Source organism: Entelurus aequoreus, linkage group LG01 (genome assembly GCF_033978785.1).
Source record: "Entelurus aequoreus isolate RoL-2023_Sb linkage group LG01, RoL_Eaeq_v1.1, whole genome shotgun sequence".
Lineage (NCBI taxonomy): Eukaryota > Metazoa > Chordata > Actinopteri > Syngnathiformes > Syngnathidae > Entelurus > Entelurus aequoreus.
The window spans coordinates 66,451,646-66,469,145 of NC_084731.1; the positions used below are offsets into that span (position 1 = coordinate 66,451,646).

General features: G+C 41.4%; 1 protein-coding gene across 1 annotated transcript in view; it reads right to left on the reverse strand.

Annotated features, from left to right (window-relative positions):
* The window catches only part of dnajc11b (DnaJ (Hsp40) homolog, subfamily C, member 11b), a 75,737-nt gene that overhangs the window by 5,797 nt on the left and 52,440 nt on the right, over positions 1-17,500 (reverse strand). Inside the window, exons 14-15 of the mRNA XM_062056598.1 lie at positions 5,819-5,955; positions 5,623-5,752 (exon numbers count right to left, since the gene is read on the reverse strand). Of these exons, the coding sequence (XP_061912582.1) occupies positions 5,623-5,752; positions 5,819-5,955 (267 nt within the window). The remainder of the gene's footprint in view (positions 1-5,622; positions 5,753-5,818; positions 5,956-17,500) is intronic.

Sequence of the window (17,500 nt, forward strand, 5' to 3'; positions counted from 1 at the left end):
TGGACACAGTGTGTTGTCAAGCTTATGAGATGCGATGCAAGTGTAAGCCACTGTGACACTATTGTTAATTTTTTATATTTTTTATAAATGTCTAATGATAATGTCAATGAGGGAATTTTAATCACTGCTATGTTGAAATTGTAACTAATATTGATACTGTTGTTGATAATATTAATTTTTGTTTCACTACTTTTGGTTTGTTCTGTGTCGTGTTTGTGTCTCCTCTCAATTGCTCTGTTTATTGCAGTTCTGAGTGTTGCTGGGTCGGCTTTGGTTTTGGAATTGGATTGCATTGTTATGGTACTGCTGTGTATTGTTTTGTTGGATTGATTAATAAAAATAAAAAATAAAAAATAAAAAAAATCGATTCTGAATCGCACATAGTGAGAATCGTGATTCGAATTTGAATCGATTTTTACCCACACCCCTAATATATATATATATATATATATATATATATATATATATATATATATATATATATATATATATATATATATATATATATATATATATATATATATATATATATATATACATACATATATGAAGCGTATCTCAACTGCATTATGCCAGATATTTAAAGTTTATGTAAAAAAATTATTTTAATGACTTTCCCTAGTAGTTAATGACATTTATTAAATTGTAATTGCATTAGTATTGTAATTACATGTTTGGTAAAGTAAAGAGTAACTATAATTAATGACTTTTTAAAAGTAAGCCTGTCACACAGCATCATGAAGCAGTCGGCATGTTGACATCTTTGTGTGTATAATAAAGGCCATGAATTTTTTTTATTTAACGGGGATAGCAGATCCATTCTATGTGTCATACTTGATAATTTTGCGATATTGCCATATTTTTGCTGAAAGAATTTAGTAGAGAACATCGACGATAAAGTTCGCAACTTTTGGTCGCTGATAAAAAAAAGCCTTGCCTGTACCGGAAGTAGCGTGACTTCACAGGTTGAAAGGCTCCTCACATTTCCCTATTGTTTACACCAGCAGCGAGAGCGATTCTGACAGAGAAAGCGACGATTACCCCATTAATTTGAGCGAGGATGAAAGATTCGTGGATGAGGAACGTGAGAGTGAAGGACTAGAGTGCAGTGTAGGACGTATCTTTTTTCGCTCTGACCGTAACTTAGGTACAAGCTGGCTCATTGGATTCCACACGTTCTCCTTTTTCTATTGTGGATCACGGATTTGTATTTTAAACCACCTCGGATATTATATCCTCTTGAAAATGAGAGTCGAGAACACGAAATGGACATTCACAGTGACTTTTATCTCCACGACAATACATCGGCGAAGCACTTTAGCTACGGAGCTAACGTGATAGCATCGTGCTTAAATGCAGATAAAAACAAAAGAAATAAGCCCCTGACTGGAAGGATAGACAGAAGATCAACAATACTACTATCAGGAGACACCCAACCAAACACTGGACCTGTAACCATACGGTTAATACTGTGCCGCCTGTTGAAGCCTAACAATGCTGTTGCTAACGACGCCATTGAAGCTAACTTAGCTACGGGACCTCGTCAGAGCTATGATAAAAACATTAGCGCTCCACCTACGCCAGCCCTCATCTGCATATCAACACCCGTGCTCACCTGCGTTCCAGTGATCGACGGCACGACGAAGGACTTCACCCGATCATCGATGCGGTCGGCGGCTAGCGTCGGATAGCGCGTCTGCTATCCAAGTCAAAGTCCTCCTGGTTGTGTTGCTACAGCCAGCCGCTAATACACCGATCACACCTACAAGTTTCTTCTTTGCAGTCTTCATTGTTCATTAAACAAATTGCAAAAGATTCACCAACACAGATGTCCAGAATACTGTGGAATTTTGCGATGAAAACAGAGCTGTTTGTATTGAGATACAATGTGTCCCAATACTTCCGCTTCAACCATTGACGTCACGCGCAAACGTCATCATACATAGACGTTTTCAACCGGAAGTTTAGCGGAAAATTAAAAATTGCACTTTATAAGTTAACCCGGCCGTATTGGCATGTGTTGCAATGTTAAGATTTCATCATTGATATATAAACTATCAGACTGCGTGGTCGGTAGTAGTGGGTTTCAGTAGGCATTTAATGTTTACTTCAAAACATCATTGTTAAAGTTAATTTTGTTCATGTTAACATCTTTGTGTGTATAATAATGTTTACTTAAAAACACCATTGTTAAAGTTCATTTTGTTCATGTTGCTGCTGACGTTTAAACATGTCCTCTTAAACTAGGGCACCATTTGGTTCTTTTGTTAGCGGAAGAATTGAGCATAGCTAAATGTTTTTCAAAGAACATTTGACTTTTCTTATATTATTTTCAGAGCTTTTTCTTATTTCTTATCACAAAACACCTCTTAAATTACACAAAACCTACTTTTCTTACTTGTTGGTATCTGTTTTTGTGTATTTGGGATCCCCATCACTCCCGAAAAATTTAAAAACAAGGCATGGTGGAGATATTGAGTTAGTTCAACAAATACTTCCATGGCATTGTGTTTATATGTATGAGGGCACATGTCTACCTTGTTTCAGAGTTAATCATCAAATTGTGATATTTAGGACATTTTATATTGCTACAACATTTGTTATGTGCTACAAAAAAACTTCTGCTACTCATTATTTTCATTTAGTACACTATTTCTGCAGGCCAGCTACTTTTCACTTGACCAAGTGGAGGGGATCGTTCATATATATCATTTATATTGATTTATTTATGAAAGAGAGGTTAACAAGTTAAAGGTGTTAAATGATAATACAAGCATGTTTGAAAAGCATGAAGACAAGAATATAAGTTGGTGTGATTGTGATGACTTGCATTGATTGGAATCAGACAGTAGTGATGATAACGTCCACATTTTCAAAAGGATGAGGAAAAAAAGTCCTCCTTTCTGTCCAATACCACATGAAAGTTTGTCCAGCTTCCATACTCCTTTTTATACATTTTACAAGAAATACATTGGGGGCAAACTCCGTAGCTTGCTAGCTTGTGTGCGCTCGCTTTCTGAGACTCTTATTTTGTTATGGCAGGCAGGATGAAGCAGCGCTTTTATTGTGAAGACAGGAACTGTGCAGTCGGTCTTTAGAGTTTTGACGACAGGTTGAAATAAAAAAAGTGTTTCTTGCCTTCCTGTTGGTCATTTTTTCTTAATAATGATCTGGCAGCAGCCAACGTCATCTCACAAGACCCTCGAGTGCCGTGAATGTCAATCAAGTGACCAAAGTCACGTCTTGGTGAAGATTGATGATCACTAATTATTAGCTCTATTTTTTTAATGCCTGGCTGGTGATGGACTGACACACCCTCCACCATCCACCGCTAGCTCGCCATCCACCTAATGGTCACACCTGATTTAGTAGCACCGGAGCTACTCGTGAAAAAGCTAAGAAGACATACCTACATACTCAAAGTTCGTACATCCACACACACATTCAGTGTACAAACATACATATACACATACTGTATATACATTCGCTGTACAAACATACTGTACATATACAAGTACATATACATACATACACTCATGCACATAATCATGTTTCATCAAACATAAATTAACGTTGTTGCCCTAGGGCATGGGTGTCAAACTCTGGCCCGCGGGCCAAATTTGGTCACGTCCGCTTTTCATCCAATCCAACGAGTGCTGGCCCAGTCACATAATATATGTGGCTTCTGCACGCACACACAAGTGAATGCAACGCATACTTGATCAACAGCGATACAGGTTACACTGAGGGTGATTGCATAAACAACTTTAACACTGTTAGAAATATACGCCACACTGTGAACCCACACCAAACAAGAATGACAAACACATTTTGGGAGAACATCCGCACCGTAACACAACATAAACACAACATAACAAATACCCAGAATCCTTTGCAGCACTAACTCTTCCGGGACGCTACAAGGTGTGTGTGTGTGTGTGTGTGTGGGGGGGGGGGGGGGGTTTGGTGGTACCGGGGGTGTATTTTGTAGCATCCCGGAAGAGTTAGTGCTGCAACGGGTTCTGGGTATTTGTTCTGTTGTGTTTATGTTGTGTTACGGTGCGGATGTTCTCCCGAAATGTGTTTGTCATTCTTGTTTGGTGTGGATTCAGTGTGGCGTATATTTCTAACAGTGTTAAAGTTGTTTATGTGACCACCCTCAGTGTAACCTGTATCGCTGTTGATCAAGTGTGCGTTGCATTCACATGTGTGCGCGTACAAAAGCCGCACCTATCTTGTGACTGGGCCGGCACGTTGTTAGAATGGATGAAAAGCGGACATGACGACAGCTCGTAGAGGACGTTAAAGGCAGTGCCTTTAAGACACGCCCCCAAGACTGTGGTCCAGGTGGACTACAAGATATAATGACTGACACCTTCATTCGATAATGAAGGTTGCCTCAGCTCAAAGCCTGAGCCCCGACATTAATGAACTAGCATCCAAGAAAAGATGGCAGGTATCTGGCTTGGGCACATCAGATTAGATCAGTGTGTCGCAAACTGAGCAGTTTAAAGTCCTGAATGGTTGGTTTATTCATTGTTATTTTATTTTCAAATTTATTAGCCTGTGGAAAAAGTTAATGTTGATATTTACCTCAGAAGGCTGCAAATAGAAAAGAGGCATTCAATTTTGATTTAAATTGTATTTGATATGCCATTGATATTTTTTAATTATTATTATTATTATTTGAAACTCGATTTTGCATGTCACTATAAAGTTATATAAGCCTTCCTTCAATGCAAAACTTGTTTGGGTCCCTATTAAAAGGTTAATTTGTTCAACCTTGGCCCGCGGCTTTGTTCAGTTTTAAATTTTGGCCCACTCTGTATTTGAGTTTGACACCCCTGCCCTAGGGGAAACTGGGTAACACATGGCACATTGATAAAGCTTAACGTATTGTTACTATAACAATCTACAAGGTTAATATAGGTTGCTTCTCTTTCTTCCCCTCCATTTTTCTGCATTCTTTCGTATCTCTAGTTATCGTTACGTATATGTATTGTTGCATTTGAACAAGTGTATTGTTGATAATAGAAGTAAATTATTGGTATTATTCATTATCAATAGTGATATTTCTATTGGTATTTGTATTGATCCATTTATAGTGTAACAATGCTCATTGTCATTTGTATATCATTATTTATTTTCGCTAACTGCTTCTTTGCTATCACTTTTACCATCATATTTGTACATATCCTATTTGCTGATGTTGCTCTATTGTTGTTGTTGTTGTTGTTATTGTTGTTGTTTTTGTCTCTCTGTCTTATCCCCCTCTTGTCCCCACAATTCCCCCTCTGTCTTCTTTTTTCCCCCTATTTCTATCCCCTCCTGCTCCGGCCCGGCTGCACCAAATGATAATATAAATACATTTAATAAAGTCAAATACAAATAAGGCAACATCCTACACTTCTCTTTTGTAAAGTAAATCTGAACAGCAGATCTGGCCATCTACATCTACTATATGATTTGCCTGAGAAGCTGGACAGGGAAAAAAAAAAAAGAAAAAAAAAAGAAAAAGAAAAAGCTAAGTAGTGTAAAATATATCAAGAGAGGCGGTGGTGAAGTATCCTTCCCCTTCATAAGATAATACAATGAAATAAAAGAAGATAAGCTGCTACTCACATTGTTTGGGTATCCGTAGCGGCTCAGTGTCTGTGGCGATGACTTGGTGCATGACTCCTCTGAACTGGTAGAGCAGCTTCAGGCTCTTCTCCTCTCCCACACAGGGGTCGTAGAAGCCCGGTAAGCCCGCCTGCAGCAGAGGAAGCCATTAATGTGCAAAGCCTGCACGCAGCCTCACCACCAGCCAGCACACCACCTTAGACGCCTCGGTGAGGATCAGTTTGGAGTCCTTGACCAGGCACTGCAGGGGCACAGTGACGTCCACCACTTTGGCTTTCTTCTGGCCGCTGTCGGACACAAACCTGCCGTACCAGGCGTTGAGGATGATCAGGCCTGCGGGTAGAAACACTTGCTTGGCGCGTGGTCATCTGCAAGTACGTGTGAAGGTTGAACACCTGGTGTGCGCCCAGTTAATTAGCACACTGGGGTCGGCCTTTTGATTGATGGCGACGTGCGTGCGCCCAGGTTTACGCACTTAACCTCTGCAGCCTCGCGTGGTGGAAGTTTGAGTCCTGGAGCTGCAGCATATATCACACAGCTGACAAATCACTTTGATTTACACCTCGGGAGGCCGCTTAACTTTTCAACCGTCTACAAACTGAAAAGGGTGGTTTTCACGCTTTGTGTAAAAGTACCATAAGGTGCACTCCAAATTCTTTCCAGTGAGAGTCCAGTCCACTATGGACTGGACTTTCCCTATTCTCTCACTGTCTATGCGACGTCAAGGCTTGGTTAGCCCAGAATTTTTTAATAATGAATGAGGGAAAAACGGAAATTTTAGTTTTTGGTCCGGCCCTCACTGACTTGGAACCATTGCAAAAGTATGTGCGTCCCAAAGTCACCAGCCTTGGCGTCACTATAGACAGCGATTTTAAACTTGACAAACAAGTCAATGGCGTTTTAAAATCGTGTTTTTATCATCTTCGTCTTTTAGCAAAGGTAAAACCGTTTTTATCTTTTAACCTTTTTGAACAAGTCGTGCATGCTTTTATTTCAAGTCGCCTGGACTACAGCAATGCACTTTATGCTGGCATCAGCCAAAAAGCTCTCTCCCGGTTGCAGTTAGTCCAGAACGCGGCAGCGCGTCTTTTAACAGGGGCCAGGAAAGGCCAGCATATAACCCCAATCCTTGAGAGTTTGCACTGCCTCCCTGTTCATTTTAGAATTGATTTTAAAACCTTGCTGTTTGTTTTTAAAGCTTTGCATGGACTGGCACCTCATTATATCTCGGACCTCATCTAAACTTACAATCCTGCGCGCGCTCTGATGTCCGAGAGCCAGCTCCAGCTCGTGGTGCCCAAGACGAGACTTAAAACCAGGGGAGACAGGGCCTTCTCTGTGGTCGGCCCTAAGCTCTGGAACACTCTGCCCCTCCATGTTCAAACAGCTCCCACAGTGGAGTGTTTTAAGTCTCGTCTTAAGACCCACTTTTATTCTCTGGCTTTTAACACTACTTGAGTTGTGTGGTCCTCTGTTGTCCTCTTTGTTTTTAAAATGTTGATTTCTACTTACTGTTTTAATTGGTTTTACCCTTTAAAATCGTTTTTAATCATATGTATTTTATATTGTTTTTAATATTGTTGTGCAGCACTTTGGAAACATTTTGTTGTTTAAATGTGCTATATAAATAAAGTGGATTGGATTGGATTGGATATTATGTTGGATCTACAATGGACTAGACTCTCACAATATTATGCTAGATCCACTATGGACTGGACTCTCACTATTATGTTAGATCCACTATGGACTGGACTCTCACTATTATGTTAGATCCACTATGGACTGGACTCACACTATTACAAACCCCGTTTCCATATGAGTTGGGAAATTGTGTTAGATGTAAATATAAACGGAATACAATGATTTGCAAATCCCTTTCAACCCATATTCAACTGAATGCACTACAAAGACAAGATATTTGATGTTCAAACTCATAAACTTTTTTTTTTTTTGTGCAAATAATAATTAACTTAGAATTTCATGGCTGCAACACGTGCCAAAGTAGTTGGGAAAGGGCATGTTCACCACTGTGTTACATGGCCTTTCCTTTCAACAACACTCAGTAAACGTTTGGGAACTGAGGAGACACATTTTTTAAGCTTCTCAGGTGGAATTATTTCCCATTCTTGCTTGATGTACAGCTTAAGTTGTTCAACAGTCCGGGGGTCTCCGTTGTGGTATTTTAGGCTTCATAATGCGCCACACATTTTCAATGGGAGACAGGTCTGGACTACAGGCAGGCCAGTCTAGTACCCGCACTCTTTTACTATGAAGCCACGTTGATGTAACACGTGGCTTGGCATTGTCTTGCTGAAATAAGCAGGGGCGTCCATGGTAACGTTGCTTGGATGGCAACATATGTTGCTCCAAAACCTGAATGTACCTTTCAGCATTAATGGCGCCTTCACAGATGTGTAAGTTACCCATGTCTTGGGCACTAATACACCCCCATACCATCACAGATGCTGGCTTTTACACTTTGCGCCTATAACAATCCGGATGGTTCATTTCCTCTTTGGTCCGGAGGACACGACGTCCACAGTTTCCCAAAACAATTTGAAATGTGGACTCGTCAGACCACAGAACACTTTTCCACTTTGTATCAGTCCATCTTAGATGAGCTCAGGCCCAGCGAAACCGACGGCGTTTCTGGGTGTTGTTGATAAACGGTTTTCACCTTGCATAGGAGAGTTTTAACTTGCACTTACAGATGTAGCGACCAACTGTAGTTACTGACAGTGGGTTTCTGAAGTGTTCCTGAGCCCATGTGGTGATATCCTTTACACACTGATGTCGTTTGTTGATGCAGTACAGCCTGAGGGATCGAAGGTCACGGGCTTAGCTGCTTACGTGCAGTGATTTCTCCAGATTCTCTGAACCCTTTGATGATATTACGGACCGTAGATGGTGAAATCCCTAAATTCCTTGCAATAGCTGATTGAGAAAGATTTTTCTTAAACTGTTCAACAATTTGCTCACGCATTTGTTGACAAAGTGGTGACCCTTGCCCCATCCTTGTTTGTGAATGACTGAGCATTTCATGGAATCTACTTTTATACCCAATCATGGCACCCACCTGTTCCCAATTTGCCTGTTCACCTGTGGGATGTCAAATATGTTGTCTTTGTAGCATATTCAACTGAATATGGGTGGGAAATAATTTGCAAATCATTGTATTCCGTTTATATTTACATCTAACACAATTTCCCAACTCATATGGAAACGGGGTTTGTATGTTAGATCCACTACGGACAGACTCTCACAATATTATGCTAGATCCACTATGGACTGGACTCTCACAATATTATGTTAGATCCACTATGGACTGGACTCTCACACTATTATGTTAGATCCACTACGGACTAGACTCTCACAATATTATGCTAGATCCACTATGGACTGGACTCTCACAATATTATGTTAGATCCACTATGGACTGGACTCTCACACTATTATGTTAGATCCACTATGGACTAGACTCTCACAATATTATGCTAGGTTCCACTATGGACTGGTCTCTCACTATTATGTTAGATCCACTATGGACTAGACTCTCACAATATTATGCTAGATCTACTATGGACTGGACTGTCACACTATTATGTTAGATCCACTATGGATTAGACTCTCACAATATTATGCTAGATCCACTATGGACTGGACTCTCACTATTATGTTAGATCCACTATGGACTAGACTCTCACACTATTATGCTAGATCTACTATGGACTGGACTCTCACATTATTATGTTAGAACCACTATGGACTGGACTCTCACACTATTATGTTAGATCCATTATGGACTGGACTCTCACACTATTATGTTAGATCCACTATGGACTGGACTCTCACAATGTTATGTTAGATCCACTATGGACTGGACTCTCACTATTATGTTAGATCCACTATGGACTAAACTCTCACAATATTGTGCTAGATTCACTATGGACTGGACTCTCACAATATTAGGCTAGATCCACTATGGACTAGACTCTCACAATATTATTCTAGATCCACTATGGACTGGACTCTCACAATATTATGTTAGATCCACTATGGACTGGACTCTCACACTATTATGTTAGATCCACTATGGACTGGACTCTCACACTATTATGTTAGATCCACTATGGACTGGACTCTCACACTATTATGTTATATCCACTATGGACTAGACCAGGGGTCACCAACGCGGTGCCCGCGGGCACCAGGTAGCCCGTAAGGACCAGATGAGTAGCCCGCTGGCCTGTTCTAAAAATAGCTCAAATAGCAGCACTTACCAGTGAGCTGCCTCTATTTTTAACATTTTATTTATTTACTAGCAAGCTGGTCTCGCTTTGCTTGACATTTTTATATCTAAGAGAGACAAAACTCAAATAGAATTTGAAAATCCAAGAAAATATTTTAAAGACTTGGTCTTCACTAACTGACAAAGAAACAGATAACAGATTTGGTGTCTAGTTTAAAGTGTGACATGATTTATTTAAACATTTGAGAGTTGACTTTTGTATTTTACATGAGTTATTATTTGTAAAAACATGGTGCAAAGTAATTCATGATTTGTTAAAAAATGTTAGTGGCTAGCTAGTTAAAATGGGATATTGTTATTTCACAAGACTGTCTTAATAGTGATCATTTGAAAATGTTCAATTTGAAAAATGTGCACTTAGAGAAAATATAAAAATAAAGTGTTGCATATTGATATTTATCTTTTTCTATATATATTTATTGTGAGAAATCATTAAGATGATCAGTGTTTCCACAAAGATAAATATCATTAATTATTAATAATAACATAGAGTTAAAGGTAAATTGAGCAAATTGGCTATTTCTGGCAATTTATTTAAGTGTGTATCAAAATGGTAGCCCTTCGCATTAATCAGTACCCAAGAAGTAGCTCTTGGTTTCAAAAAGGTTGGTGACCCCTGGACTAGACTCTCACAATATTATGCTAGATCCACTATGGACTGGACTCTCACTATTATGTTAGATCCACTATGGACTAGACTCTCACAATATTATGCTAGACCAGTGGTTCTCAAACTTTTTTTGTCATCCCCCACTTTGGACAAGGGGGAGTTTTCAAGCCCCACCTGCCCCCATCGCCCCAACAGAACGCTAATGCCAAGCTTAACATTTTCAAATTTATTGAACATCAAGTAACATCAAGTTGTATACATTCAAACTCAATAACATAAAATAACATCAAGTTCAATAATAAATAAAATAACTGTGCAGCTGTGGTATAACTTGCATCAAGTTCAATAATAAATCAAATAACTTGCATCAAGTTCAATAATAAATAAAATAACTTTCATCAAGTTCAATAATAAATAAAACAAAAGTGTTATAACTTGCATCAAGTTCAATAATAAATCAAATAACTTGCATCAAGTTCAATAATAAATAAAACAAAAGTGTTATAACTTGCATCAAGTTCAATAATAAATCAAAAGTGTTATAACTTGCATCAAGTTCAATAATAAATCAAAAAAATTGTTATAACTTGCATCAAGTTCAATAATAAATCAAATAAAAGTGTTATAACTTGCATCAAGTTCAATAATAAATAAAATAAAAGTGTTATAACTTGCTTCAAGTTCAATAATAAATCAAATAACTTGATGCATTATAATAAATAAAATAAAAGTGCCACTTTCCAATCTTTGCAAAACAAAAGGAGGAGCTATGCATTTTGGCAAGACAAAGCAAGTGAACAGGGGCGCTGCTAGGGATTTTGGGCCCCATGAAAAGAATCTTTACAGGGCCCCCAACACAGCGGCAACATTTTTTGATGCTATTTTACATACAATTATGCATTTTAATGGTATTCTGAATACAATGGAATTAATTTTGAGTTATTTATTTGCTGCACCAAAAATGTATTATATTTTGTATTATATTATTATTATTATTATTTCAACACACACAGCTGCTCACCTCCTTCCTCATGTGGGGGCACTGGGGCTGATTCAGGGGCAGGGGGACTTGGGGGCTGACAGACAGCTGCTGCTGGTGCACTTGACTCTGTTCAGAATGAGGCATCATTTTGACAGAGGGGAGATCAACTATTATTGAATAAGAACAGCTTGATAAATGTTTGACTGGATTGATTATTTAACTAATATAGCAGTAAAATGTAAAAATCCAGAGTTTTCTTGAGCTAACATGGTGAGAAAAGTGAGCTAGCTTATTACCACAGACAGGGACAAAGTTAATATGCATAACTTTCCACCACAACTAACAAGCCCACCTTTTTTTGGGGGAAATATTGGGTGACATATTGTCGACCCTTCAACTCCTTCTCCTCTCTTATTTTATTTTCCTTTCTTTTTTGGCTGCCTGATTTTTGAGGCATACTGCTGTCTCCTCCGCTTTGCCCGCTGTGGCGCTGTCTGTCTGTGACAAATCGTCGGTGCTCTACCTGCAGCTGATCCAGTCGGACTGAACCATTTTACGTAAATAGAGGGGGGGAAGGGAGGGCCCTGCAGGTGTTGATGCTTCCAAAACAAATAAAGGTATTGTTACCAGGACATGGAAAATAAAACATGTGTGATTATATGTTAGTTAATAACTTAGTGTCATTATTTTTTCTGTATTATAATTTCATCATCATTAGGGGCCTCTCTGGGCCCCCCTCCATCATGGGCCCCTAAAATCCGTCTCCTTTACCCCCCCTTTTCGGCGCCCCTGCAAGTGAACACAAGTTTTACAGTACTCCAGCATTAGTGGCTGCAATGAGCCTGTTTTGCACTGCACAGCTTTTCAAATCGGGGTTGCAGGCTTGACACTGCCACTGTTAAAACCTCATTGAGTTCGGGGCTGAGCTGGCTTGACGCGAGTGCTTCCCGGTGAATGACACACAGTGTGTCCAATGCGCATTTGGCGCAACCCTCTTTATTAGAGCCTGCAGCCCGTTTCTTTACCCTGCCATGGTCTGTGCGCCATCAGAGCAAAAGCCCACACAGTTTTCCCATTTAAGGTTGTGTTCTTTGAGGAAACGGTCCATTATTTCGAACAGCTCATCAGCAGTGGCTCTATTTTTTATGTATTTGCAAAACAGCAAATCCTCGCACAGTGACTCGCCATTCACAGAGCTTCCGCTTAGCCCCGCCCCCATTAGTTACTGTTGCTATGTCTGTCAAACTTGCGCTCCTACCTAGAAATTTAAAGTCTACAGGAAAAATAAGTAATTTACATTTATTTATATAGCGGATTCCACAGACAGAATCACAAAGTGATTTACAGTGTGTATAGAAAATGAAAGCATAGTAAAAAAAAATATCTAAGAATATAATTTAAAAAAAAAAAAAAAGTAAAGTGAAATTTCTTCCCGTTCCTCGCGCCCCACCTGTCATGTCTCTATTCCCCACCAGTGGGGCGCGCCCCACACTTTGAGAAACGCTGTGCTAGATCCACTATGGACTGGACTCTCACACTATTATGTTAGATCCACTATGGACTGGACTCTCACACTATTATGTCAGATCCACTATGGACTGGACTCTCACACTAATATGTTAGATCAGCTACGGACTAGACTCTCACAATATTATGCTAGATCCACTATGGACTGGACTCTCACAATATTATGTTAGATCCACTATGGACTGGACTCTCACAATATTATGTTAGATCCACTATGGACTGGACTCTCACACTATTATGTTAGATCCATTATGGACTGGACTCTCACACTATTATGCTAGATCCACTATGGACTGGACTCTCACACTATTATGTTAGATCCACTATGGACTGGAGTCTCACACTATTATGTTAGATCCACTATGGACTGGTGTCTCACACTATTATGTTAGATCCACTATTAACTGGACTCTCACAATATTATGCTGGATCCACTATGGACTGGACTCTCACACTATTATGTTAGAACCACTATGGACTGGACTCTCACAATATTGTGCTAGATTCACTATGGACTGGACTCTCACAATATTATGCTAGATCCACTATGGACTACACTCTCACGATATTATGCTAGATACACTATGGACTGGACTCTCACAATATTGTGCTAGATTCACTATGGACTGGACTATCACAATATTATGCTAGATCCACTATGGACTGGACTCTCACACTATTATGTTAGAGCCACTATGGACTGGACTCTCACTATTATGTTAGATCCACTATGGACTAGACTCTCACAATATTGTGCTCGATCCACTATGGACTGGACTCTCACAATATTATGCTAGATCCACTATGAACTAGACTCTCACAATATTATGCTAGATCCACTATGGACTGGACTCTCACAATACTATGTTAGATCCACTATGGACTGGACTCTCACACTATTATGTTAGATCCACTATGGACTGGACTCTCACACTATTATGTTAGATCCACTCTGGACTGGACTCTCACACTATTATGTTAGATCCACTATGGACTAGACTCTCACAATATTATGCTAGATCCACTATGGACTGGACTCTCACTATTATGTTAGATCCACTATGGACTGGTCTCTCACACTATTATGTTAGATCCACTATGGACTGGTCTCTCACACTATTATGTTAGATCCACTATGGACTGGACTCTCACACTAATATGTTAGATCCACTATGGACTGGACTCTCACACTATTAAGTAGATCCACTCGACGTCTATTGCACCGGTCGCCTGGGGGCGGTTCCTACTTGTCGTCCCATTGGGTTGAGTTTTTTCTTGCCCTGATGTGGGATCTGAGCCCAGGATGTCGTTGTGACTTGTGAAGCCCTTTGAGACACTCTTGATTTGGGGCTATATAAGTAAACATTGATTGATTGATTGATTGATTTTCTCCAAAATCGACAGCACGCCTTTTAACCCGGAGCGCTTTGTGTACGTATTCGTTCTGTCTTAATGACCAAGAAGCAATTTTCTTTGCTACATGGTGTAATGATAAGTGTGACCAGTAGATGGCAGTCACACATAAGAGATACGTGTGGACTGCAGGTTGACGCCTGTTCAATAAATGACGAGAGCAAGCAATACCATAACTTTGATGTTTCATTGAGAATACAGAAGACAACACACGGTTGTCAAAAATCTGTCAAAATGTTTTGGTACAACTTTGGTAAGCTACGAAGCCACACCGCTTGATGGATTGTCGAGCATTACAGCTACCATAGTCAGACGTACTGTGCTTCAACATACAGTATTAGTACGGTGTGTATAGGGACCCCAAAATGGCACCTATTAGGAGACATATTATCTGGTGTTTGGTTTTACAATATTACACCAAACCAACTTTTTTTTACCTATTGGTACCTGCTGATGTGTATTTGGGATCTGCATAAGTCCCAAAAACTTGCGCAGGTCCGCACCGTAGTCAATAAAGTCATTGTTTTTCTCTATCCTCTTGTTGTGGGGCGTTCATCCTCCGCTGTTGCCATTTCTAATATAAAGTTGTGTACAGTTCTAATTTATATACAGCCCTTTGAGACACTTGTGATTTAGGGCTATATAAATAAGCATTGATTGATTGATTGATTGATATGTCAGTAGATTATGGAAGCGCTAAAAACTACAACAAAGACAAGGAAGTATTTTAAAATGTAGAAAAAAAAAAACATTATGACCCCTTTAATGCGCCTTACAATCCTATGCACCTTTATAGACCCGTTTATCGACAACGCACTTTATAATCTGGTGCACTTTATGTAGGAAAATAACCCCGAATAGACCCGTTCGACAATGCGCTTTATAATCTGGTGCGCCTCTTGTATGAAAATAGACCTATATAGACCCATTTAACGACAACACGCTTTATAATCTGGTGCGCCTTTTGTATGAAAATAGACCTACCCGTTCATCAACAACGTGCCTTATAACCTGGTGCGTATTATGTATGAAAATAGACCCATTTATCGACAATGCGCTTTATAATCTGGTGCGCCTCTTGTATGAAAATAGACCCATATAGACCCATTTAATGACAACGCGCCTTATAATCTGGTTGTCACGACTTGGTTCTTGGGTCTTGTTTCTCCGGAAGGCAACGGAAAGTTGCCGCGGGCCAGACGTGAATTTGCATACATGTTTGATTTTAACAATAAAAAAGGAATAAACAAAAAGCGCTCACAGCGGAGGTAAAAACTTGACTATGAAAACAAAAGGCGCGCACAAAGGCGGAAATACAAAACTTGGGTATAAACACAAAACTTGCACAAAGGCAGAAACAATGAACAATAAAACAAAAACAAAAACTGTGGCATTAATAAACAAAAACTTACTTGGCAAAGAACTGTGAACATGACATGAATCAGAGTGATGAAAAAGTGTGAGCTCGCCAGGACGAACAACAGAAACAGACAGATTTAAATAGTGACATGATCAGTGAAAACAGGTGCGTGACTCAAAACGTGAAACAGGTGCGTGACAAGACAGGTGAAAACTAATGAGTTGCTATGGAAACAAACAAACAAGGAAGTGCAACCAGGAACTAAAAGGCGAGGTGGGCGACCCGGGAAGGGCCACATGCGTGGCCGACGATGAGGTGGGCGCACTTGGCGTGGCGGACGACCAGGTAGTGGCCACCTCCGTGGCAGACGAGGAGGCAGACGAGGAGGCAGGCGCGTCGTCGTCATTGCAGGCGTGGAAGCCGCAGATGACGCAGGTGCAGCAGACGAAGCAGGCAGCGAAGCTTGGCGTGGCGCGTCGGGCGGCGAAGCTTGGCATGGCGCTTCGGGCGGCGGGCCGCTTGGAGGGTCTTGGCTGCTTGGAGGGTCTTGGCTGCTTGGAGGGTCTTGGTCTTGGCTTGGGGGGTCTTGGTCTTGGCATCGGGGGTCTTGGTCTTGGTCTTGGCGTGGGGGGTCTTGGTCTTGGCGTGGAGCTGCGACTGGCGGCACTTGGCGTCGTGGAGCTGCGACTGGCGGCACTTGGCGTCATGGAGCTGCGACTGGTGGCACGTGGCGTCGTGGAGCTGCGACTGGTGGCACTTGGCGTCGTGGAGCTGCGACTGGCGGCACTTGGCGTCGTGAAGCTGCGACTGGCGGCACTTGGCGTCATGAAGCTGCGACTGGCGGCACTTGGCGTCGTGAAGCTGCGACTGGCGGCACTTGGCGTCGTGAAGCTGCGACTGGCGGCACTTGGCGTCGTGAAGCTGCGACTGGCGGCACTTGGCGGCGTGGAGCTGCAACTGGCGGCACTTGGCGGCGTGGAGCAGGTAACAGAGCTTGGCGTGGAGCTGTGACTGGTGGCGCTTGGCGGCGTGGAGCTGCGACTGGTGGCGCTTGGCGTGGAGCTGCGACTGATGGCGCTTGGCGTGGAGCTGGGCCCGTTGATCGCCTTGGAGCAGGGCGTGGAGCAGGTGGAGGTGGCCTAGCTGGAGGCTGTGGCTTGGCAGGTCGAAAGACTGGTGGTGGTGGCCGGACCGGAGGTTGCGGTTTGGCCGGCCGAAAGACCGGTGGTGGTGGCCGAACCGGAGGTTGCGGCTTAGCAGGCCAACGGACTGGTGGTGGCGGTCGTCCTAGAGGCTGTGGCATGGCATGACGCTGAGCAACCCCACCTGAAGAGATCCCAGCCCTAGCCCCCCCTCAAGGAGCGGATCCCAGACGCGCTCCCCGCGGTCTGGAACCGTCTTTTGGGGTGGGTGGAGGGAGGTCAGGAGGGGGGCCGAATCCTCCACTTTAAATTGTCCACAAAGTATTTTTTCTTCTACCTGGGTTTTATTGGGTGAAAAAAAAAATTGTGTGACTTGGGCGTGGCTTGAGTCCTGGGGGGCGGGGCATGGAATTTGGGTGGCTTGGGATGACTTGCTCTAATGTCCAAAATCATATTTTGGTAGTGTTTTATCATGTTTATGGGATTAGAGTCTTTTGCTGGAGGTGAGTGATCAAAAGAAAAAGTATTGAAAAAA